The following is a 24,757-nucleotide window of genomic DNA, read 5'->3' as shown; positions in this document are numbered from 1 at the left end:
GAGGAAATCAACAGAGTTGTTGACCAATTTCGTCGTGCATACTGAAATTCCGTTACTGTGCACACAAAAACGCTACAAGCACAAACACGAACAGTTACTCTTCTGACAAAGTAAAACAGAGGATAAATCATCGACCCGTAACTGCCCGTTCACCAACTCCATGACGTCAAACTCGAGGAGATCAGTCAAAGTTTCAGAGAGTAGGCATGAATGCCCAGCTTTTTCAGAAAGCTTAAAGCAATACAGATCAAGAACGAGAAAAGATAGACAGGCGAGATCAAACTTGATACAATCAACACCGTTCATGATCAATTTCACCACTAATTTAGTCCAGCACGCCAAACTTAAGGAGATCAACAAGGCTTCATGGCCAATTTCACCACCAAATCAGTTCATCATATGCCAAACTTGAGGAAACTAACAGAATTGACCAATTTCACCACCAAATCAGTTCATCATATGCCAAACTTGAGGAAACTAACAGAGTTCGCAGCCAACTTCACCTACTCGATGCAAGACGATCAACGAAGCAAAACAAGGAAGAAAGACACCAAACATGAACACATCAACAAGGCGTCTCTCACACTCTTCTCGCCGGCCATCCTCCATGAACACATCAACAAGACACCAAACATGACCACATCAACAAGGCGTCTTCCATGAGCACTACCACATCCACAAGGACTACTCGACCTTGACGTGGAAGACGTCCGTGCGCTCCTCCTCCTTGACCTTGAGCAGGGTGACCCAGAGCACGCCATTCTTCATCTCGGCCTTGATCTTGTCCATCTTGTACGCGTCAGCAGCGGGCACCTCGATGCGGCGGTTGTACTTCGGCACCTCGGAGTCGTCGCCGTCGCCGTCCCAGGGCTGCTTCTCGCCCTCGCCCTTGATCACCAGGATGTTCTTGTCCGCGCGCACCTCCACGTGATCCTTGGTCAGCCCCGGCATCGGCACCTTGAGGTACACCGCGTCGTCGTCCTCCTTGGCCACCCAGCGTCCGAGCCGCGACGTCCCAGCACCAGCAGTGGAGGAGAGGCCGGCCTTCATCAGAGACAGCAGACGGGCCATGCTGGTCGGCGCGCCGAGCGAGCCGATCACGTCTGCAGAATCAGCACCAAGGAAACCAAAAGCAGATCAGAAGGCTGAGGTGAACGCAAAGAAAGGGCGCGCCACAGGTGAACGCAAAGGAACGGAAGCATACCCTGCGAGAAGAAGCTGGGGGTGACGAGGTCGCGGGCGCTGTAGTCGTCGTCGTCGTCGTCGTAGCGGCTGACCTCCTTGGCCTGGGTGTTGTACGGGCGGCGGGCGGCGGTGACGGCGGGGGAGCGGAGCGGGTAGAAGGCCACGGGAGCACCGGACTTGAGGAGGCTGGCCGGCGCGGCACCCTCGCCCTTGCAAACGATGGCGGAGGCCATGGTCTCTCTCTCCTCTTTCTCTCTCTTCTCTCTCTCTCGCTCTGCTGTGATGATTTTGGATTCTTGTGGTGGGCGAGACGGGGGTGGGAAATGGAGGGAGGGGGGTTTTGTAAAGGAGGAGCGGGAAAGCTTTCTTGGGCGAGGGGATGGTGAACTGGGTTTAGAAGGTTCCGGAGAGATCGGTCGGGGTCTCGAGTCCTCCAGAATGATCGGTTGGGGCTTTACGATTCGTGCTAACTTTTGATGTGCTGAATTCCTACCGTTTGGTGGACTCGCATGGAAGCAACAGACAGCTCCACTGTCAACCTAATAACACTGTTTGGTTTGCTATAAACTCTGCATGTTCAGCTTATACAAGGCTCCTAAATAACCATACGAAACTATAAAACCGTGTCCACCTTTGTATAATAACCCACATAATCCAATGTTACCCTCTCTTTTTTGAAAATAATATTGGGGAACGTCATATTTGTAGCAAGTTCCAGCGAACGCCCCTGCCACCAGATCATATGCACGGATCTTACCATAAGAAGCCTTGCCACATCAGATTCGAAACTCATAAGCAGGACATAAAAGTTGCGCGAACGCTACCCTAACTAAATAGAGCCGCCCATCGGAGACCCGTAATTGAATCCCAACTCCTCCTTTTATTTTCATTTTTACTTTGCATATTTTTGCTTTTGGTACATGGCAATTTTCTTTTAAATATGGCTGATTTATAAAAAAAAACTTGCCACATGGCAATTTTTAATCTATTTTTTGTAATGTTTCACATGTCAAGTTTGTTTTGTACACATGGAAAGTTTTAGAAAAAAATTCTCATGGTCCCATGGCAAGCTTTGAGTTTTTATCAATTATTTTCATGGAAATTTTGGAATTTGTTTTTCTACTTTCGCACATGCCAATTTTATTAGTAAGAGGATGGCATTTTTTTATTATTTCAGAGCATGGAAATTTTATTATTGAGAGCATGGCAATAGTATTTATTTTTTGGATCGTGCCAACTTCCTGTGTGTGATTTCTATGTGTTTTTTAAAATGAAAACATAAAGCATGGAAAGTTCCGTGTATGTCTTTCTTTTAATTAATATGCAAATTTGCCATGCATAATATTCTTTTTTTGCAATTTGGACCACTGTTTTTTGTTCTTGTGTTTTTATTTACTATGCCCTTTTCCCATGAAACTATTTTTTTGGTACGCTGTCATGGCATTTTTTTGTTTGCAGTTTGTAAATTATTTCGTCTATGCCTTTTTCTGTATAAGAAAACATTTCAAATTGGATTGATGGCAATTTTTCTGAAAATATCAACTATTTGGCATAGCCCATTTTCACACCATAATTATCTCGGCCAGCTTGGGGGTCGCATGGAAACAATCGTATATAGCTACCTAAAAAGGTTTTCTTGATCGTCCCCATCGAAGCGAACGAATTGTTCGCTTGTGGGCGCCTTCTGTTTTGACATCCGCCAGATATTGTGATACCTTTTTTTTAAAGAAAACACTAGATATGTCTACCTTCGATGACAAATTCTCAAGGTCCCATGAAAAATTCCTAACATTTTTCACCTCCAAACATAGCAATTTTAGTCTTTTATTTTGTTATGCTAACATAGCAAGCTTTGATGATTTTTATCAATTATTTTCATTGCAATTTTGGAATTTGTTTTTCTATTTTCGCAAATGCCTATTTTATTACTAAGATGATATCCTTTTATTATTTTAGAGCATGGAAATTTTATTATTGAGAGCATGTCAATTGTATTTTTTTGTTGGATTGTGCCAACTTCTTGTGTGTGATCTCTATGTGTTTTTGAAAATAAAAATATAAAACATGGAAAGTTCCGTGTATGTCTTTCTTTTAATTAATATGCAAATTTTCCATGCATAATCTTCTTTTGTCTGCAATTTGGAGCACGGTTTTATGTTATTTTACTATGTCCTTTTTGCCATATAACTATTTTTTGGTACGCCACCATGGCATTTTTTTGTTTGCATTTTTTAAATTATGTTGTCTATGCCTTTTTTTGTATAAGAAAATATTTACATTTTGGTTGATGGCAATTTTTCTGGAAATATCAACTAGTTGGCATAGTCCTTTTTTCTGCACCATAATTATCTGGAGCAGCTTGGGGGTCGCATGGAAACACTCGTATATACCTACCTAAAAAAGTTTGCTTGGTCGTCCCGTCCCAGCGAACGAAATGTTCGCTAGTGGCTGCCTTCCCTTTTGACATCAGATATTACGATACCTTTTCTAAGAAAACACCAAGTATGTCTACCTTCGACCCCCCTGGCTCCCATGGCTCCTGGTTCGACCAACCCTGTGTCAGTCTCTACAGCCTTTCCGCGTCACCAGCCAATGGTCTCGGGTCTAGGCCTCCCAAAGTCACCTGGCTCCTCTCGCTCATCCTTAGAAGGTGTTGGGCCACCTAGGTCCACGGATCCGGCTCAGGCGGTGGCACAGGAGGAGGGTTGGTTAAAGGTTGGGCCATCACAGAGGGCCATGTGGCACTATCGTCGAGCGTTGCGGCACTAGCAGGAGGCTGGCTCGGTGGGGAGACATTCTTCTGCTTCCTCCCTAGAGCGCCGGAAGTTACACCGCAGCTTTTTGGCCTCTGCTTCAAGTGCTTTCGGGAGGGGCATAACGAGTTGGAATGCACCTTTTGTGCATCCGTTGCGGTATAGTCGGCCATGATTCATCCCAACGCAAGAGATTTAGGAGCCTAGTTCCTGAGGGGGAGATCCGTTGGCCAGTGTTAGCCAAGGTGGCTAGCGGTTCTCCGGCTGTCCTCCACAGTTGTGCCCAAGATCCCTCCCACGCGGAAATGGCGATCTTCACTGGCAGGCCGGAGTGAGACATATATCCTCCATCACTCACAAGAGATGGATTGGACTTGGATTGTGGGCTTCGGCTCACTGTGGTGGTTTATGTTGGAAATATGCCCTAGAGACAATAATAAATTGGTTATAATCATATTTCCCGTTCATGATAAATGTTTATTATTCATGCTATAATTGTATTAATCTGGAAACTTAAATACATGTGTGAATACATAAACTACAACGTGTCCCTAGTAAGCCTCTACTAGATGGTTAAGGTTTCCTAACCATAGACATGAGTTGTCATTTGATAACTGGATCACATCATTAGGAGAATGATGTAATGGACAAGACCCAACCATAAGCTCAGCAACAGATCGTATCGCTTAGTTTATTTGTTATACCTTTCTTCATGTCAAGTATCAGTTCCTTAGACCATGAGATCATGCCACTCCCGGATACCAGATGAATGCCTTATGTGCTATCAAACGTCACTTCGTAACTGGGTGATTGCTACCTCTTGAGCATGTGTTGGTTTTCCCTTGAAGAGGAAAGGGTGATGCAGCAAAGTAGCATAAGTATTTTCCTCAGTTTTTGAGAACCAAGGTATCAATCCAGTAGGAGACTACACGCAAGTCGCCTAGTACCTTCACAAATAATCAAGAACCCCGCAACCAACATGATAAAGGGGTTGTCAATCCCTTCACGGTCACTTACGAAAGTGAGATCTAATAAAGATAATAAGATAAATATTTTTGGTATTTTTGTTAAGTAAAGATTGCAAAATAAAATAAATAGTAAACAAGAATTGTAGATCGGAAACTTATATGATATAAAATAGACCCGGGGCCATAGGTTTCACTAGTGGCTTCTAGCAAGTATTACGGTGGGCGAACAAATTACTGCCGAGCAATTGATAGAAAAGCACATAGTTATGAGAATAGCTAGGCATGACTATGAAATATAGGCATCACGTCCGTATTAAGTAGACCGAAACGATTCTGCATCTACTACTATTACTCCACACATTGACCGCTATCCATCATGCATGTAGAGTATTAAGTTCATAAGAACATAGTAATGCTTTAGGCAAGATGACATGATGTAGAGGGATAAACTCAAGCAATATGATATAAACCCCATATTTTTATCCTCGATGGCAATAATACAATACGTACCTTGCTGCCCCTACTGTCACTGGGAAAGGACACCACAAGAGTGAACCCAAATCTAAGCACTTCTCCCATTGTAAGAAAGATCAATCTAGTAGGCCAAACTAAACCGATAATTCGAAGAGACTTGCAAAGATATCAAATCATGCATATAAGAATTCAGAGAAGAACCAAATATTGTTCATATATAAACTTGATCATAAATCCACAATTCATCGGATCTCTGTGATACGTCTCCAACGTATCTATAATTTTTATTGTTCCATGCTATTATATTATCCATCTAGGATGTTTTATATGCTATTTTATATGATTTTGGGACTAACCTATTAACCTAGAGCCCAATGCCAGTTTCTGTTTTTTCCTTGTTTTTGAGTTTTTCAGAAAAGGAAAACCAAACGAAGTCCAATTGACCTGAAATTTCACGGAGATCATTTTTGGACCAGAAGAAGCCCACAGAGTATCGGAGATGGGCCAGAAGAGTCCCGAGGCTACCATGAGGGTGGGGGCGCGCCCTACCCCCTGGGCGCGCCCCCTACCTCGTGGCCACCTCGGGGACCCCCTGACTTGTTCCCGACTCCAACACCTCTTATATAATCCCAAACCTCCAGAAAATAACCTAAATCGGAGTTCCGCCGCCGCAAGCCTCTGTAGCCACCGAAAACCAATCTAGACTCGTTCCGGCACCCTGCTGGAGGGGGGAATCCCTCTCCGGTGGCCATCTTCATAATCCCGGCGTTCTCCATGACAAGGAGGGAGTAGCTCACCCTCGGGGCTGAGGGTATGTACCAGTAGATCTGTGTTTGATCTCTCTCTCTCTCTCTCTACTGTTCTTGATTTGGCACGATCTTGATGTATCGCAAGCTTTGCTATTATAGTTGGATCTTATCATGTTTCTCCCCCTCTACTCCCTTGTGATGGATTGAGTTTTCCCTTTCAAGTTATCTTATCGGATTGAGTCTTTAAGGATTTGAGAACACTTGATGTATGTCTTGCATGTGCTTATCTGTGGTGACAATGGGATATCACGTGATCCACTTGATGTATGTTTTGGTGATCAACTTGCGAGTTCCGTGACCTCATGAACTTATGCATAGGGGTTGGCACACGTTTTCGTCTTTACTCTCCAGTAGAAACTCTTGGGCACTCTTTCAAGTTCTTTGTGTTGGTTGAATAGATGAATCTGAGATTGTGTGATGCATATCATATAATCTTACCCACGGATACTTGAGGTGACATTGGAGTATCTAGGTGACATTAGGGTTTTGGTTGATTTGTGTATTAAGGTGTTATTCTAGTACAAACTCTAGGATAAATCGAACGGAAAGAATAGCTTCATGTTATTTTACTACACTATTGAATAGATCGGTCAGAAAGGATAACTTTGAGGTGGTTTCGTACCCTACAATAATCTTGTAGCGACCAGACCTCAAACGGTCCAATCTCTGTGCTCAGGTGTCATCCCTGGATCAGTAATGCTGACACCACACAGTACTTGAAGGATTTATAACAGAGTAGCAATCACACACTTATTACATCGAGTGTCTCAAAAGAGAACTTATTACAATAAATATGGCGTAAGGCCATCTAATAACGATAACAGCGGAAGGCTTGGAAGATAAGTGAGTCCATCAACTCCAACGGCATCACTGAGTATAGAACCACGACCTAAAACTCCTTAATCATCGTCTGAAAAGTCTGCAACATTAACATTGCAGCCCGAAATGGGTCAGCACATGGAATATGCTGGCAAAGTAACACATAGAGTGTAATGGAATGAAACAGCTATTGTATATGCATATTTGGCTGGTGGAAAGCTCTATGGTTACAGTTTTGCGTAAAGCCAATTTTTCCCTACTGCAAAGGAATACATTTATTTAACTATCATGGTGGTTGTTAAACATTGAGAATGGTTGACAACATTCTCAATCCCAATTAAGCATCATCATTAAACAAACCCATCAAAAATTAATTTAGAGTAACATGTTGAGATTCACATGATAATCCAGGCACTAGATACTCAAGATGTCCATAACCGGGGACACGGCTAACCATGATTAGTTTATACACTCTGCAGAGGTTTGCGCACTTTTCCCCACAAGACTCGATCTCCTCCGTTGGAGTTCTCGCACTACATGGTGTTTGAGAAACGGATGACCGAGACATAGTCTTTCAGAAGCGCTAGCACCTTACGAACGGGTAGACCGTACCAACCTACATCCCCTACATCTGCTAGTCTACCATTGTAAGAGTTCGCACAACTTATTCAACTATGATAGAGCCCATAATAGCTTGTGGCTGCACACGGAAGTTTCTAGCATGAATAATCTCATGATCCCTTTGAGCCTGGGTAGCGGTCCATAAAGAAAAACAGGCAATCGCTGGAATACCCAGGTGCCTCAATCCACCCAGATGTGTATTTAAGTTGCCACCTTAGATAAACCATTAATTAACAATCTCACATCTGTCATGGATACACTCACCCAATCCACGTCTACTAGCATAGCATGGCATAATAAGCAAACGTAGAAGTAACTCCCAAAGATTGGATAATAACAGGTAATAGGTACTACCTCAACTACTTCCCAAACCCACAATTTAATTAGATCCTAATCATGCAATGTGTAAGGATTGATCTAATGCAATAAAACTGGGTAGAGGGAAAAACATGATCAAAGTGTTAGTTGCCTTGCTGATGGTCCGGGAAACTTAGCGATTCGAAGTAGCAAGCGGCGCACTCCGGGTATTCTATCGTAAACAAACAAACATACAATAAGTACTCAACTAATGCACAGGTAAAACTCAAATAAGAGATCTAACCAAAAAGTTCAACTTAAGAACTCCGGTTGGCAAAAAGAATCAAATCGAATGAAGCAACGGAAGACAAATGACAAAAGAAACATGCTTCATTTAGTATTATGGATCTAAGGCAATTTTTATGGTGGCAAAAACTTGTTTAGGCTGGCTAAACGGAAAGAGGGTTTCAAGACGAAACTCTAGGCGCTTGAATCGTCTGATTCCGATAAACGAGCGAAAAGTTAGACTAAAACGAAAATCGGATTAGAAATCGCGATCTGAAAAATCGTGGATTTAATCCGAGAAAAAGAAAAACGACGAACAGTTTAACGAACGAACGTTCGTTAACTGGATCTAAACGAAGAACACGTTCGTTAAAACGAACGAACGAGCGAACGCTCGCTAAATAAATAAACCGGAAAAACCGATCTATTAAAAAAACGAAACTAAAAAAACGAACGAAAACCGGCGGGTCAACCTCGGCGACTCGGTGGCGAGACGGGCGGCGGCGGCTCCGGCGAGGCGGCGGCGTCGGTGGTGGCGGGGTCCGGCGGGGCGGCGCGGGGCGGCGGCGGCGAGGGCGGCGGCGGGCGCGGGCGGCGGCGTCGGGCGCGGCGGCGGCGGCGGAAGGCGGCGGCGGCGCGGGCGCGGGGCTCGAGGCGGGCGGCGGCTAGGGTTTCGTCCCGGGGTGGGCCGGCGGCTTATAAGGGCTGAGGCTGGAGGAGTCCGGGCCTAGCACGGCCCGTAGGTCGGTTCGGACGTTTTTTTATATATTTACGCTCGGAAAAAAAAACAAAAGGACTACTAAACGGACTCCAAAAATCCCGAAATAAATTTTCCCCGGCTTCTAAAATCAAGCTGCACAGGATGAACATTTATTTGGGGCCTAAATGCAATTTTGGAAAACACACATTTTCCTAAATTCAAATAAAATAGCAAATAAAACCAAATAAAATCTTAAATGATTTTTTATTAAATCCTCAGTATCATTTATTTTGGGAAAGTCATTTTATTCCCTCTCTCATAATTTTTGTAATAGAAATAATTTAAGATAAAATAAAGAAAATCAAATGATCCTATTTTCAAAATTTGAGACAACTCAAATATGAAAATAACGAAATCCCCAACTCTCTCCGAGAGTCCTTGAGTTGCGAAAAATTTGTAGGATCAACCAAAATGCAATAAATATGATATGCAATGATGATCTAGTGTATAACATTCCAAATTAAAAATTTGGGATGTTACAAACCTACCCCCCTTAAGATGAATCTCGCCCTCGAGATTCGGGTTGGCTAGAAAATAGGTGAGGGTGGTCCTTCAGCAAATCTTCGTCTCGTTCCCAGGTGGCTTCATCCTCCGTGTGGTGGCTCCACTGAACCTTACAAAACTTGATAACCTTGCTGCGGGTGACTCGACTGGCATACTCTAGAATCTTAATTGGTTTCTCCTCATAAGTCAAATCACTGTCCAACTGAATTGCTTCCAGTGGTACCGTATCTCTCAGCGGTATGTCAGCCATCTCTGCGTGGCACTTCTTCAACTGGGATATGTGGAACACGTCGTGAACTCCTGACAATCATTCAAGCAATTCCAACTTGTAGGCAACTTCTCCCATACGCTCCAAAACTTTGTATGGGCCTACAAAACGTGGCACTAACTTTCCCTTAACTCCAAAGCGCTTAACTCCTTGAAGCGGTGATACTCGAAGATAAACTCGGTCTCCGACTCCGTAAACTATCTCTTTGCGTTTAGAATCTGCATAACTCTTCTGCCTGGATTGAGCTATCTTGAGCCTATCGCGAATCAATTTCACTTTCTGTTCAGACTCCTTTATCAGATCCGGTCCAAACAACTGGCGATCTCCAACTTCATCCCAAGACAACGGGGTCCTGCACCTCCTTCCGTACAAGGCTTCGAAAGGGGCCATCTTCAAACTGGATTGATAGCTGTTGTTGTAAGAGAACTCCGCATATGGCAAATTCTCATCCCAACTAGATCCATAATCTAGCGCACAAGCTCTTAGCATATCCTCCAAAATCTGATTGACTCTCTCAGTCTGTCCATCTGTCTGCGGGTGGAAAGCTGTGCTAAACTCCAGTCTGGTTCCCAAAGTCTCATGCAACTGTTTCCAGAACTTTGAGATAAACTAGGTTCCTCTATCTGATACAATGCTCCTTGGAACTCCATGCAGACATACGATCCTGGTCATGTATATCTTTGCCAACTTTGCACTGTTATAGGTAGTCTTCACTGGAATGAAATGAGCTACCTTTGTCAAACGATCGACTACAACCCATATCGAGTCATATCCTGAACGTGTTCTGGGCAATCCTGTGATAAAATCCATGCCTAACTTATCCCACTTCCATTCGAGTATCGGCAATGGTTGTAGCAATCCTGCTGGCTTCTGATGCTCTGCCTTTACTCTTTGACATACATCACAAACTGCTACATATTCTGCAATATCCCTCTTCATTCTGGTCCACCAGAAAATATCCTTCAAATCCAAATACATCTTGGTATTTCCTGGGTGAATCTAATGCGGTGAATCACGGGCCTCTTGTAAAATTAACTTCCTGATCTCTGAATCATTTGGTACATAAACACGATCTTCAAACCATAAGATATCGTGCTCATCCTCACGAAATCCCTTAGCTTTTCCTTTGCTCATTTTCTCCTTAATAGAGGCAATCTCCTTGTCAGTCTTTTGGGCTTCTCTGATCTTATCCATCAACGTGGACCGAATCTCCAATGCTGCTACATAGCCTTTCGGGACTATTTCCAAACATAGCTCTCGAAGATTTTCGGCTAACTCACTTGGTAAATCTCCCGTCATTAAGGTGTTGACATGACTTTTACAGCTCAACGCGTCAGCTACTACGTTAGCCTTTCCAGGGTGATAATGCAATTTCGTATCATAATCCTTGATAAGCTCCAACCATCTTCTTTGTCTAAGGTTCAACTCCTTCTGTGTGAAAATATACTTCAAGCTCTTGTGATCCGTGTACACCTCGCAATGGTTTCCAATGAGAAAATGTCTCCAAGTCTTTAATGCATGCACTACGGCTGCTAACTCCAAATCATGCGTAACATAATTTAACTCATGGGGCTTAAGCTGTCGTGAGGCATATGAAACAACTCTTCCTTCCTGCATAAGCACTGCTCCAAGTCCTCGACGTGAAGCGTCACAATACACCTCATAATCCTTGGTTTGATCTGGTAAAATCAACACTGGTGAGCCAACCAAACATTTCTTCAACTCCTGAAAACTAGCCTCACATTCCTCAGTCCATATGAACTTGGTATCCTTTTTCAACAACTCCGTCATAGGTTTCGCAATCTTTGAGAAATTCTCAATGAACCTCCGGTAGTATCCTGCGAGTCCAAGAAAACTCCGGATCTCTCCAACTTTGGTTGGTACTTCCCACTTGGTCACGGTATCAACTTTAGTGGGATCTACTGCTATACCTTCTCCGGATATAACATGTCCGAGAAATCCAACTTCTTTCAACCAAAACTCACATTTGCTAAACTTGGCATATAACTGATGTTCTCTGAGCTTTCCAAAAACCAAACGCAAATACTCCTTATGCTCCTCTTCATTCTTCGAGTAAACCAAGATATCATCAATGAACACTATGACGAACTTATCCAAGAACTCCATAAACATTTTGTTCATCATGTTCATGAAATATGCAGGTGCATTAGTCAGACCAAATGACATAACGGTATACTTGTACAGCCCATACCTAGTGGTAAAAGCCGTCTTGGGTATATCATGTTCCCGAATCTTCAACTGGTGGTATCCTGATCGCAGATCGATCTTGGAAAATACCTTAGCTCCTTGCAATCGATCAAACAGATCATTGATCATCGGTAGTGGGTATTTGTTCTTGATGGTTACTTCATTCAATCCTCGATAATTGACAACCATCCTTAACGATCCATCCTTCTTTTCCACTAGGAGTACTGGCGATCCCCAAGGTGAAGAACTTGGGCGAATGTATCCTTTATCCAGTAACTCCTTAATTTGCTTCTTAATTTCCACCAAATCCTTTGCAGGCATCCTATATGGTCTCTTTGATATTGGCCCTGTGCCTGGCAAAAGCTCAATCAAAAACTCAATATCTCTATCCGGTGGCATGCCTGGCAATTCTTCTGGAAATACATCGGGGAAATCCTTCACTACTGGTACTTCCTCCTGCACAACTCCTGTTAAACAATTTGCTTGAGTCCTCTTTGGCACATGTCAGGATACATACTTGATCCTTCTCCCTTCTGGGTTGGTAAGCAAAATTGACTTACTGGCACATTCAATATTCCCTTTATACTTTGACAACCAATCCATGCCTAATATCACATCCAATCCTTGAGATTCCAACACTATTAGGTCTGATGGAAATACGTAGTTACCAATCCTTAATGGTAACCGATCACACCATAGACTAGCCATATATTCTGCTCCAGGCGAGGTTACTAACATGGGTGACCTAAGGGCTTGGGTTGGCAGTGTATACTTATCCACAAATCCCCTTGATATGTATGAATGCGATGCACCAGTATCGAAAAGAACAAGTGCAGTAAATGACTTAACCAAAAACTTACCGATTACTACATCCGGCTGCTCTTCAACCTCCTCCACGTTAACGTGGTTCACCTGTCCCCTGTTGAAAGGATTCAGCTTCTTCCCAGAGCTTCCATTGCCATTTCTATTCTGGGATTCAAGACATTCATTGGCATAATGTCCAGTCTTCTGGCACTTAAAGCAAGTGAGTTGGCTCAGGTCTCTCTTGGCTGGGGTCGATGGGTTGGGGCAGTTCTGGCCGTTGCTTCCTCCATTCCCATTACCATTCTTGGTGCCATTATGGTTGTGCGAGCTACCTCCTCCATGGGTATGCTGAAAATGTCCTCCCGGTCTAGGGGTGAAACGTGGCTTCTGCTGAGCTCCTGAATTGTGTTTTCCTTGTCCATACTTCCTCTTGCGATTCTCAATTTGTTGCTGCTTCCCTTCAATCATAAGAGCACGATCTACCAACTCCTGGTAGTTGTTGAAGGTTGCTACCATCAACTGCATGCTCAACTCATCGTTCAGTCCTTCCAAAAACTTCTCCTGCTTTGCTGCATCCGTAGCAACGTCTTCTGGGGAATAACGTGCTAATTTACTAAAGTCCTCCACATACTGGCCAACTGTCCGTCCTCCTTGGCGCAAGTTGCGAAACTCTCGCGTCTTTATGGCCATAGCTCCTGCTGAAACATGGGCAGTTCAGAAAGCCTACTGAAACTGGTCCCATGTGACAGTGTCGACAGGGAAAGTGGCTGTGAAATTCTCCCACCATGATGCTGTGGGTCCTTCAAGCTGATGTGCGGCAAACTTCACCTTTTCCGCATCCGTACATCCTGCTGTGGTCAACTCCCTAGCTGTCTTGCGGAGCCAATCATCTGCTACTATCGGCTCAGTGCTACTAGAAAACACCGGCGGATTCAGCCTAAGAAAACGGGCTAAATGATCAACAGGTGGTGGTGGTGGTGGGTTGTTGTTGTTGTTCCCCTGATTCTGATTCTGGACTAGCAACTGCATCAATGTGTTCTGCTGCTGGATCAACTGGGTGAGCTCCAGTGGGAAGGTAAATCCGGGGTCACGTCTCGGAGGCATCTGAGGGTTTAGAAAAGATGAGATTTAAGAATAGAGAGGGGTCTATAGAGAAAACACTACCCATATGCACATGAGGCAAAACAAACAATTCACTTCATTCAAACAATCAAACAAGGGCATACAAACGATCTAACTATCGCAAAAGTGATCGGACTACTATATTTACATGGTGGACTACTACTACTGATGAGGGGGTCTACTAGAAATATTCTTCGGTTGCAGACTCCATGATATCTGCTCCAGCTTCATCAACATACTCGTCATCGCTATCATCTGGATCCGAGTCGGTGTCGTCGATGATGATGTAGTCTTCCGGGCGAATCTCCTTGGGTTCTTCGTCTTCTTCTACCGGTGTAGGGCCTCCCATAAATATTCCGATCTTCTTGATCAAATCGTCATTCTTCTCCACTAATACTTTAATTTCCTCTTCATAATCTTCACGTCTAGCCTTGAGTTCTTCCTCTAGTTCCTTGATTCTTGTCTTTGCCTTCTTCAGGTCTATTATGTCGGCGCACATCTGGTTCTCCTGACATCAAATGTGCTGATTTAACTCCTGGATAAAAGCTGCAACTGATCTATCCCTTCTGGTGCTGATCATCTCCCAGTGCTCATCTCAGCGCCCACAAATCTGGTAGATAGTATCCTTGAGATCATTGCGGTAGACTTCTCGAATGCGTCCCATGGCGATGTGAGCTCCATGCTCTTTCCTAGACTCCAAGCTGGTGCATCAAAAGAAAACTCTATGGGCTCAGTGACTGGCATGAACGTCCTTCCTGGGACTTGAACTTGAATCATCCAGCGCTCCTCTTCAGGTAAAGTGGCGTTGTAGGTTCCGGTGAAGCTTGGTACTCCTATGTTCAGGTATCTAGTGACTTCCTTCAAGTGACGTCCAAAGGGTGTATCTTCATCCGGTTGAGTGAACTTGTTCCTTGCATCCGCCATCCTAAAAGAGTAGAAAAGATGAGAAGTCGGAAAAGAGAATAGAGTGAGTAATGATCTAGGTCTTTAGCTTAGTGGTCGTGTCCTACAGTCAGCGTGTGCTCTGATACCATCTTGTAGCGACCAGACGTCAAACGGTCCAATCTCTGTGCTCAGGTGTCATCCCTGGATCAGTAATGCTGACACCACACAGTACTTGAAGGATTTATAACAGAGTAGCAATCACACACTTATTACATCGAGTGTCTCAAAAGAGAACTTATTACAATAAATATGGCGTAAGGCCATCTAATAACGATAACAACGGAAGGCTTGGAAGATAAGTGAGTCCATCAACTCCAATGGCATCACTGAGTATAGAACCACGACCTAAAACTCCTTAATCATCGTCTGAAAAGTCTGCAACATTAACATTGCAGCCCGAAATGGGTCAGCACATGGAATATGCTGGCAAAGTAACACATAGAGTGTAATGGAATGAAACAGCTATTGTATATGCATATTTGGCTGGTGGAAAGCTCTATGGTTACAGTTTTGCGTAAAGCCAATTTTTCCCTACTGCAAAGGAATACATTTGTTTAACTATCATGGTGGTTGTTAAACATTGAGAATGGTTGACAACATTCTCAATCCCAATTAAGCATCATCATTAAACAAACCCATCAAAAATTAATTTAGAGTAACATGTTGAGATTCACATGATAATCCAGGCACTAGATACTCAAGATGTCCATAACCGGGGACACGGCTAACCATGATTAGTTTATACACTCTGCAGAGGTTTGCGCACTTTTCCCCACAAGACTCGATCTCCTCCGTTGGAGTTCTCGCACTACATGGTGTTTGAGAAACGGATGACCGAGACATAGTCTTTCAGAAGCGCTAGCACCTTACGAACGAGTAGACCGTACCTACCTACATCCCCTACATCTGCTAGTCTACCACTGTAAGAGTTCGCACAACTTATTCAACTATGATAGAGCCCATAATAGCTTGTGGCTGCACACGGAAGTTTCTAGCATGAATAATCTCATGATCCCTTTGAGCCTGGGTAGCGGTCCATAAAGAAAAACAGGCAATCGCTGGAATACCCAGGTGCCTCAATCCACCCAGATGTGTATTTAAGTTGCCACCTTAGATAAACCATTAATTAACAATCTCACATCTGTCATGGATACACTCACCCAATCCATGTCTACTAGCATAGCATGGCATAATAAGCAAACGTAGAAGTAACTCCCAAAGATTGGCTAATAACAGGTAATAGGTACTACCTCAACTACTTCCCAAACCCACAATTTAATTAGATCCTAATCATGCAATGTGTAAGGATTGATCTAATGCAATAAAACTGGGTAGAGGGAAAAACATGATCAAAGTGTTACTTGCCTTGCTGATGGTCCGGGAAACCTAGCGATTCGAAGTAGCAAGCGGCGCACTCCGGGTACTCTATCGCAAGCAAACAAGCATATAATAAGTACTCAACTAATGCACAGATAAAACTGAAATAAGAGATCTAACCAGAAAGTTCAACTTAAGAACTCCGGTTGGCAAAAAGAATCAAATCGAACGAAGCAACGGAAGACAAACGGCAAAAGAAACAGGCTTCGTTTACTATTCTGGATCTAAGGCAATTTTTATGGTGGCAAAAACTTGTTTAGGTTGGCTAAACGGAAAGAGGGTTACGAGACAAAACTCCAGGCGCTTGAATCGCCTGATTCCGATAAACGAGCGAAAAGTTAGACTAAAACGAAAATTCGATCAGAAATCGCGATCTAAAAAATCGCGGATTTAATCCGAGAAAAAGAAAAACGACGAACAGTTTAATGAACGAACGTTCGTTAACTGGATCGAAACGAATAACGCGTTCGTTAAAGCGAACGAACGAGCGAACGCTCGCTAAATAAATAAACCGAAAAAATCGATCTATTAAAAAAACTAAACTAAAAAAACCGAACGAAAACCGGCGGGTCAACCTCGGCGTCTCGGCGACGAGACAGGCGGCGGCGGCTCCGGCGAGGCGGCGGCATCGGCGGCGGCGGGGTCTGCCGGGGCGGCGACGGCGAGGGCGGCGTCGGGTGCGGCGGCGGCGGCAGCGGCGCGGTCACGGGGCTCGAGGCGGGCGGCGGCTAGGGTTTCGGGCCGGGGTGGGCCAGCGGCTTATAAGGGCTGAGGCCGGAGGAGTCCGGGCCTAGCACGGCCCGTAGGTCGGTTCGGACGTTTTTTATATATATTTACGCTCGGAAAAAACAAAAGGACTACTAAACGGACTCCAAAAATCCCGAAATAAATTTTTGCCGGCTTCTAAAATCAAGCCACATAGGATGAACATTTATTTGGGGCCTAAATTCAATTTTGAAAAACGCGCATTTTTCCTAAATTCAAATAAAATAGCAAATAAAACCAAATAAAATCTTAAATGATTTTTTATTAAATCCTCAATATTTCTTTATTTGGGGAAAGTCATTTTATTCCCTCTCTCATAATTTTTGTAATAGAAATAATTGAAGATAAAATAAATAAAATCAAATGATCCTATTTTCAAAATTTGAGACAACTCAAATATGAAAATAACGAAATCCCCAACTCTCTCTCAGGGTCCTTGAGTTGCGAAAAATTTCTAGGATCAACCAAAATGCAATAAATATGATATGCAATGATGATCTAGTGTATAACATTCCAAATTGAAAATTTGGGATGTTACAAATCTCTTTGTTTGTTCTCCACTGTTAGTGACTTTGGAGTGACCCTTTGTTGCATGTTGAGGGATAGTTATATGATCCAGTTATGTTATTATTGTTGAGAGAACTTGCACTAGTGAAAGTATGAACCCTAGGCCTTGTTTCTTAGCATTGAAATACCATTTACGCTCACTTTTACCACTTGCTACCTTGTTGTTTTTTATTTTTAGATTACAAAAACCTATATGAAACATCCATATTGCACTTGTATCACCATCTCTTCGCCGAACTAGTGCACCTATACAATTTACCATTGTATTGGGTGTGTTGGGGACACAAGAGACTCTTTGTTATTTGGTTGCAGGGTTGTTTGAGAGAGACCATCTTCATCCTACGCCTCCCACGGATTGATAAACCTTAGGTCATCCACTTGAGGGAAATTTGCTACTGTCCTACAAACCTCTGCACTTGGAGGCCCAACAACGTCTACAAGAAGAAGGTTGTGTAGTAGACATCAAGCTCTTTTCTGGCGCCATTGTCAGGGAGGTGAGTGCTTGAAGGTATATCTTTAGATCTTGCAATCGAATCTTTTTGTTTCTTTTCTATCACTAGTTTAGCCTATAAAAGAAAATTACAAAAAATGGAATTGAGGGTACCTCATATGCTTCATCTTTGTAATATCTTTCATGAAAATAAGGATTCCGATAATTGTGCCAAAATGCTAGAAGAAGAATGCATTAAAAATTTTGGCACTAAATCTTTCAATGATGAGCAGGATGGCAATGTTGTTAGTATGAAATCTTTGAATACCCATAGTACTAATGATGATTGCACTAGTCATGATGAAAATGTCTCTTATAAGCATGTCAATTTTTGTAGAGTGCATAGAGTTTGCAAGTACACACCAAATAGGGAAGATAGATTGTGCAAGAGGCATCAGTATTTAGAAACTAAAAGGTTGGAAGAAAGGCTAGATGTTTGTGCTGAAAATCTAAATTTTCTTAGTCATCCTTGTGAACTTTGTAATGAACGTGGTCATTTAAATATCCAATGAAAACTGTTTCATGATCGAATCGTGTCCAAAAATTGTGATGACTTGATTTCCCTTGTACATCATAATGAAATTATTTTTCTTCTGGGTTATGAAGAAATGAAACGTATAACTAAGGATATTCCAGAATTTGCCCTTGATAAAGTTCTTGATTTTCATCTAGAGGAAATTTATATGTATTGTGCGGTGAATTGCATTGAAAATCCTTATATTGCCAATTACATAAAGTCAAGAAAATAATTAGAAGATGAAGAGAATACTAATGAAAGGGAAGAGATTTCCCAATATCCTCCTATTTTTTCTTATGATGGATCAGGTAACGAGGAAGAGCCTTCTATTCAACCAATCTCATTAATAAGGAGCTCCAAAAAGAGGGTTAAACCCACACATGATGCGAAGAAGCAAAAGAAAAGATGTAGAAGCAAAGGTAAAAACTTATCCCTCCCAAATGATGTTGCTCCTCTTACTCATTGTGATGATGATAATTGCTATACTATTGGTGCTATCCATACTATTAATGATCAGAGTGATTATGCTTATGATATGAAAAGGCCCAAGCTTGGGGATGCCATGTTTGATGAGAATGACATGTTTGAGAATGTATTTGCTGCAATTAATGTTTGTCCCAAGCTTGGGGATGCTATGTTTAATGAGGATGATAATTTTAGTCTCCCAAGTTTTGATGAGCAAATTTATTATGATGATAGCATGGCTCCTATTTATGATGATTATTGTGATGACACTTATGCTATAAAAAGTAGTGATGATTGATAACCCACAAGTATAGGGGATCACAACAGTTTTCGAGGGTAGAGTATTCAACCCAAATTTATTGATTTGACACAAGGGGAGCCAAAGAATATTCTCAAGTATTAGCAACTAAGTTGTTAATTCAACCACACCTGGAAACTTAATATCTATAGCAAAGTGTTTAGTAGCAAAGTAATATGATAGTAGTGGTAACGGTAGCAAAAGTAATATTTTTGGTTTTATAGTGATTGTAACAGTAGCAACGGAAAAGTAAATAAGCGAAGAATAATATATGAAAAGCTCGTAGGCAACGGATCAATGATGGATAACTATGTCGGATGCGATCAATCATGCAACAGTTATAACATAGGGTGACACAGAACTAGCTCCAGTTCATCGATGTAATGTAGGCATGTATTCCGAATATAGTCATACGTGCTTATGGAAAAGAATTTGCATGACATCTTTTGTCCTACCCTCTCGTGGCAACGGGGTCCTATTGGAAACTAAGGGATATTAACGCCTCCTTTTAATAGAGTACCGGACCAAAGAATTAACACTTAGTGAATACATGAACTCCTCAAACTATGGTCATCACAGGTAAGTATCCCGATTATTGTCACTTCGGGGTTAACAGATCATAACACATAATAGGTGACTATAGACTTGCAAGATAGGACCAAGAACTCACATATATTCATGAAAACATAATAGGTTCATATCTGAAATCATGGCACTCAGGTCCTAGTGACAAGCATTAAGCATAGCAAAGTTATAGCAACATCAATCTCAGAACATAATGGATACTAGGGATCAAACCCTAACAAAACTAACTTGATTACATGATAAATCTCATCCAACCCATCACCGTCCAGCCAGCCTACGATGGAATTACTCAGGCACGACGGTGAGCATCATGAAATTGGTGATGGAGGAAGGTTGATGATGACGATGGCGACGGATTCCCCTCCCCGGAGCCCCGAACGGACTCCAGATCAGCCCTCCGAGAGAGATTAGGGCTTGGCGGTGGTTCCGTATCGTAAAACATGATGAATCCTTCTCTCTTATTTTTTTCTCCCCGAACATGAATATATGGAGTCAGGATGGACGTCGGTGCAGCATCAGGGGGCCCACGAGGCAAGGGTGCACCTAGGGGGTAGGCGTGCCCCCACCCTCGTGGACAGGGTGTGGGCCCCCTGGCCTTGATTCTTTTGCCAGTATTTTTATATATTCCAAAAATAATATCCGTTGATTTTCAGGCCATTCCAAGAACTTTTATATCTGCACAAAAATAACACCATGGCAATTCTGCTGAAAACAGCGTCAGTCCGGGTTAGTTCCATTCAAATCATGCAGGTTAGAGTCCAAAACAAGGGCAAAAGTGTTTGGAAAAGTAGATACGACGACGACGTATCAACTCCCCAAGCTTAAACCTTTGCTTGTCCTCAAGCAATTCAGTTGAAAAACTGAAAGTGATAAAAAAAACTTTTGCAAACTCTGTTTGCTCTTGTTGTTCTAAACATGTAAAGCCAACATTCAAGTTTTCAGCAAAGATTATGAACTAACCATATTCATAATAACATTTAGGTCTCATGTTTACTCATATCAATGGCATAATCAACTAGCGAGCAATAATAATAAATCTCGGATGACAACAATTTCTCAAAATAATCATAATATGATATAACAAGATGGTATCTCGCTAGCCCTTTCTGAGACCGCAAAACATAAATTCAAAGCACCCCTGAAGATCAAGGACTGACTAGACATTGTAATTCATGGTAAAAGAGATCCAGTCAAGTCATACTCAATGTAAACTAATAATAATACATGCAAATGACGGCGGTGCTCTCCAACTGGTACTTTTTAATAAGAGGATGATGACTCAACATAAAAGTAAATTGATAGGCCCTTCGCAGAGGGAAGCATGGATTTGTAGAGGTGCCAGAGCTCGGTTTTGAAATAGAGATGAGTAATATTTTGAGCGGTATACTTTCATTGTCAACATAACAACCGAGAGATATCGATATCTTCCATGCTACACACATTATAGGCAGTTCCCAATCAGAATGGTAAAGTTTATACTCCCCCACCACCAACAAGCATCAATCCATGGCTTTCCCAAAACAAAGGGTGCCTCCAACTAACAACAATCCCGGGGGAGTTTTGTTTGCAATTATTTTGATTTGATTTGAGCATGGGACTGGGCATCCCGGTGACCAGCCATTTTCTCGTGAGTGAGGAGCAGAGTCCACTCCTCTTGAGAATAACCCGCCTAGCATGGAAGATATAGACATCCCTAGTTGATACATGAGTTATTCGAGCATACAAAACAGAATGTTTATTTGAAGGTTTAGAGTTTGGCGCATACAAATTTACTTGGAACGGCAGGTAGATACCGTGTATAGGAAGGTATGGTGGACTCATATGGAATAACATTAGGGTTTATGGAATTGGATGCACAAGCAGTATTCCCGCTTAGTACAAGTGAAGGCTAGAAAGAGACTGGGAAGCGACCAGCTAGAGAGCGACAACAGTCATGAACATGCATTAAAATTAATCAACACCGAATGCAAGCATGAGTAGGATATAATTCACCATGAACATAAATATCACAGAGGCTATGTTGATTTTGTTTCAACTACATGTGTGAACATGTGCCAAGTCAAGCCACTCAAATCGTTCAAAGGAGGATACCACCCTATCATACCACATCACAACCATTTTAATAGCATGTTGGCACGCAAGGTAAACCATTATAAACTCCTAGCAAATTAAGCATGGCATAAGCAACTATAATCTCTAATTATCATTGCAAACATGTTTCATTCAGAATAGGCTGAATCACGAACGATGAACTAATCATATTTAAAAAAACAAGAGAGGTCGAGTTCATACCAGCTTTCCTCATCTCAATCAATTCATCATATATCGTCATTATTGCCTTTCACTTGCACAACCGAATAGTGTGGATAATAATAATAGTGCATGCGCATTGGACTGAGCTGGAATCTGCAAGCATTCAATACATTGGAGAAGACAAGGTAATATGGGCTCTTTGTTAGATCAACAATAATGCATATGAGAGCCACTCAACATTTTCATCGTGGTCTTCTCCTCTCGACCCCCAAAGAAAAGGAAAGGAACAAAACTATTTACACGGGAAAGCTCCCAACAAGCAGAAGAAGAATGAGAAATCTTTTTGGGTTTTCTTTTAATTACTACCACTACAGGCATGGAAAGTAAACTAGCTAAAAGCTACAACTATTTTTTGGGTTTTTCTTAAGGTTTTTCAAACACACAAGAAGAAAGCTTAAAAAGAAAATAAACTAGCATGGATGATACACTAAAAAAGTATGAGCACCGACAACTCGAATGAGTGTGTGAACATAAATGTAATGTCGGTGAGAAATACGTACTCCCCCAAGCTTAGGCTTTTGGCCTAAGTTGGTCTATGACCATGGATCAAAATTGTAGTAGGGGTCGTACTGAGAAGGGTCCTCAGGTTGCCACTGGTTGGCGATCTCCTCCGGATTCCACTGATAAATAGACTGACGGTGAGGATCAGATGGTGGCTCTGGCTCTGCAGTTGACATCTGGCCCCGGGCAAAATGAGGTGCGTGCCTGAAAATATGTTAAACAAAGAGGGCGCAGGCAAGGTAATAATCTCACAATAATTTTACCAAATATTAATTTGTACTTAAGTATCTTATTATTATCCTTAACAATAAATTCATGTGCTACCATACTCTTATAACCTAGAACAATAGGAGGCAGCAACTTTTCCTCTTTCTCAAAATGACTGATAGGTATGTTAAAGTGTGCAACAAGGCGCGAGGCAAATATGCCTCCCAAGACAGGACCCTTTGTATGGTTCATATTTAACCGTTTAGCAACAATAGCGCCTAAACTAGAAGTGGTATCATGAAATAAAGCATGGCGCAAAATAACAATATCAGGGGCACTAAGATTTCCACAGTTCCCGTGACCAATTAAGCATCTACTAGCAAATATTGCAAAGTAACGTAGAACAGGAAAATGTATGCTAGTGATTCTTGCATCGGAAACTTTCCTCATTTCCCCTACAGCAATCATATCAATAAATCCCTCCACATCATTATGACGTGGTTCCTATATGCTGCCCTCAAAGGGTATCCTACAAACCCGGCAAAAGTCATAAAAGTGACATCTCCTTATGCTCATCATATAAATAAAATTCCACCGAAGGTGGTGATCTCCTAGCATGGAAATGAAAATTTTGCACAAAACTATTGGTGAGTAAGAGGTACTGTTCACACTGGTCGTGGAGGAAGTCGGTGAGGCCTGCATTCTAGGCCAAATAATAAAAATCTTCATAAATCCCGGCTTCTCTCAAGAACTCATCACAAGGCCATTCACACGGCCGAACCTCCGCAGTGCGAGGGAGATTATATTTGGGCTTCTGGTTTTCTTCACTTTGCTTATCATTCAAGCTTCGGCTCGAAGAGCCCCTCAAAAATCTCTTCATCTTATTCTAAAAATTTCTGAAATTTTTAGTAACTCAAAATAAAAGTGAACCAAACTCAAAAAAATGATAGAAACTACTCCTACAAGTGCCTAGAGGCTATATCATGCATTAAAACTACTTGGGACCATATCAATTTGACATGCAAGCTCAAGAACAGTGTCACCTAAGCAACAAAAATTTGAAATAAATAAAGCACTGGAACAAAAACTAATTGGACCATTGGAGGAGTCACATACCAAAGAACAATCCCCCAAAGCAGTTTTGTGAATGGAGCTTTGAGCAAGGAGATCGAAAATGGTAGCAAGATGAGCTAGAACTCGGGTTTGAGCTGGTGGATGATTTTTTCTGGAGGAAGACGAAGTGTGTGGGTGCAATAATAAGTGGAGGGGACCCACGTGGGGTCCACGAGGCAGGGGGCGTGCCTAGGGGGGTAGGCGCGCCCTCCACCCTCTTGGGCACATGGTGAGCCCCCCTGGTGTGTTCTCAGTGCCAGATATTCTCAAATATTATAGAAAAAATCATATTAAATTTTCAGGGCATTTGGAGAACTTTTGTTTTCGGGGTATTTTTTTATTGCATGGATAATTCAAAAAGCAGACAAAAAAATACTATTTTTGCTTTATTTAATATAAATAACAGAAAGTAAAAAGACGGTACAGAGAGTTGTGTTTTCTAAATCCATCCATCTCATGCTCATCAAAAGGAATCTACTAACAAGGTTGATCAAGCCTTGTTAACAAACTCATTCCGAATCGCATGAAACCGGAGAAATTTCGAATAACACTAGGTTACCTCAACGGGGATATGCATGTCCCCAACAATAAGAATATATATTTCTCCTTGACAGTAGGAAGAGGAAATTCAAAACCTCCAATAGTAATTGTTGAAAATTTTCCAATAGAATTGATACTGTGGACTTGAGGTTGTTTCCTCAGAAAGTGTATCGTATGCTCATTACCATTAACATGAA

At 42.2% G+C, this 24,757-nt stretch overlaps 1 protein-coding gene across 1 annotated transcript; it reads right to left on the bottom strand.

The window, feature by feature from the left end:
- Positions 1–398: 398 nt before the first annotated feature.
- LOC125522837 (26.2 kDa heat shock protein, mitochondrial-like) lies at positions 399–1,511 on the bottom strand. Its single transcript, XM_048687875.2, has 2 exons — positions 1,205–1,511; positions 399–1,103 (listed from the first exon to the last, which is right to left on the bottom strand). The coding sequence occupies exons 1-2, from the start codon at positions 1,416–1,418 to the stop codon at positions 685–687; spliced, it is 633 nt and encodes a 210-aa protein (XP_048543832.2). The 5' UTR covers positions 1,419–1,511; the 3' UTR covers positions 399–684.
- Positions 1,512–24,757: the final 23,246 nt, after the last annotated feature.

The sequence above is a fragment of the Triticum urartu genome, chromosome 7A (assembly GCF_056163025.1).
Source record: "Triticum urartu cultivar PI428250 chromosome 7A, HENAU_Tu73, whole genome shotgun sequence".
NCBI lineage: Eukaryota > Viridiplantae > Streptophyta > Magnoliopsida > Poales > Poaceae > Triticum > Triticum urartu.
Note: the sequence above shows the minus strand (reverse complement) of the source record. Positions and strands in the feature narration are given on the sequence as shown.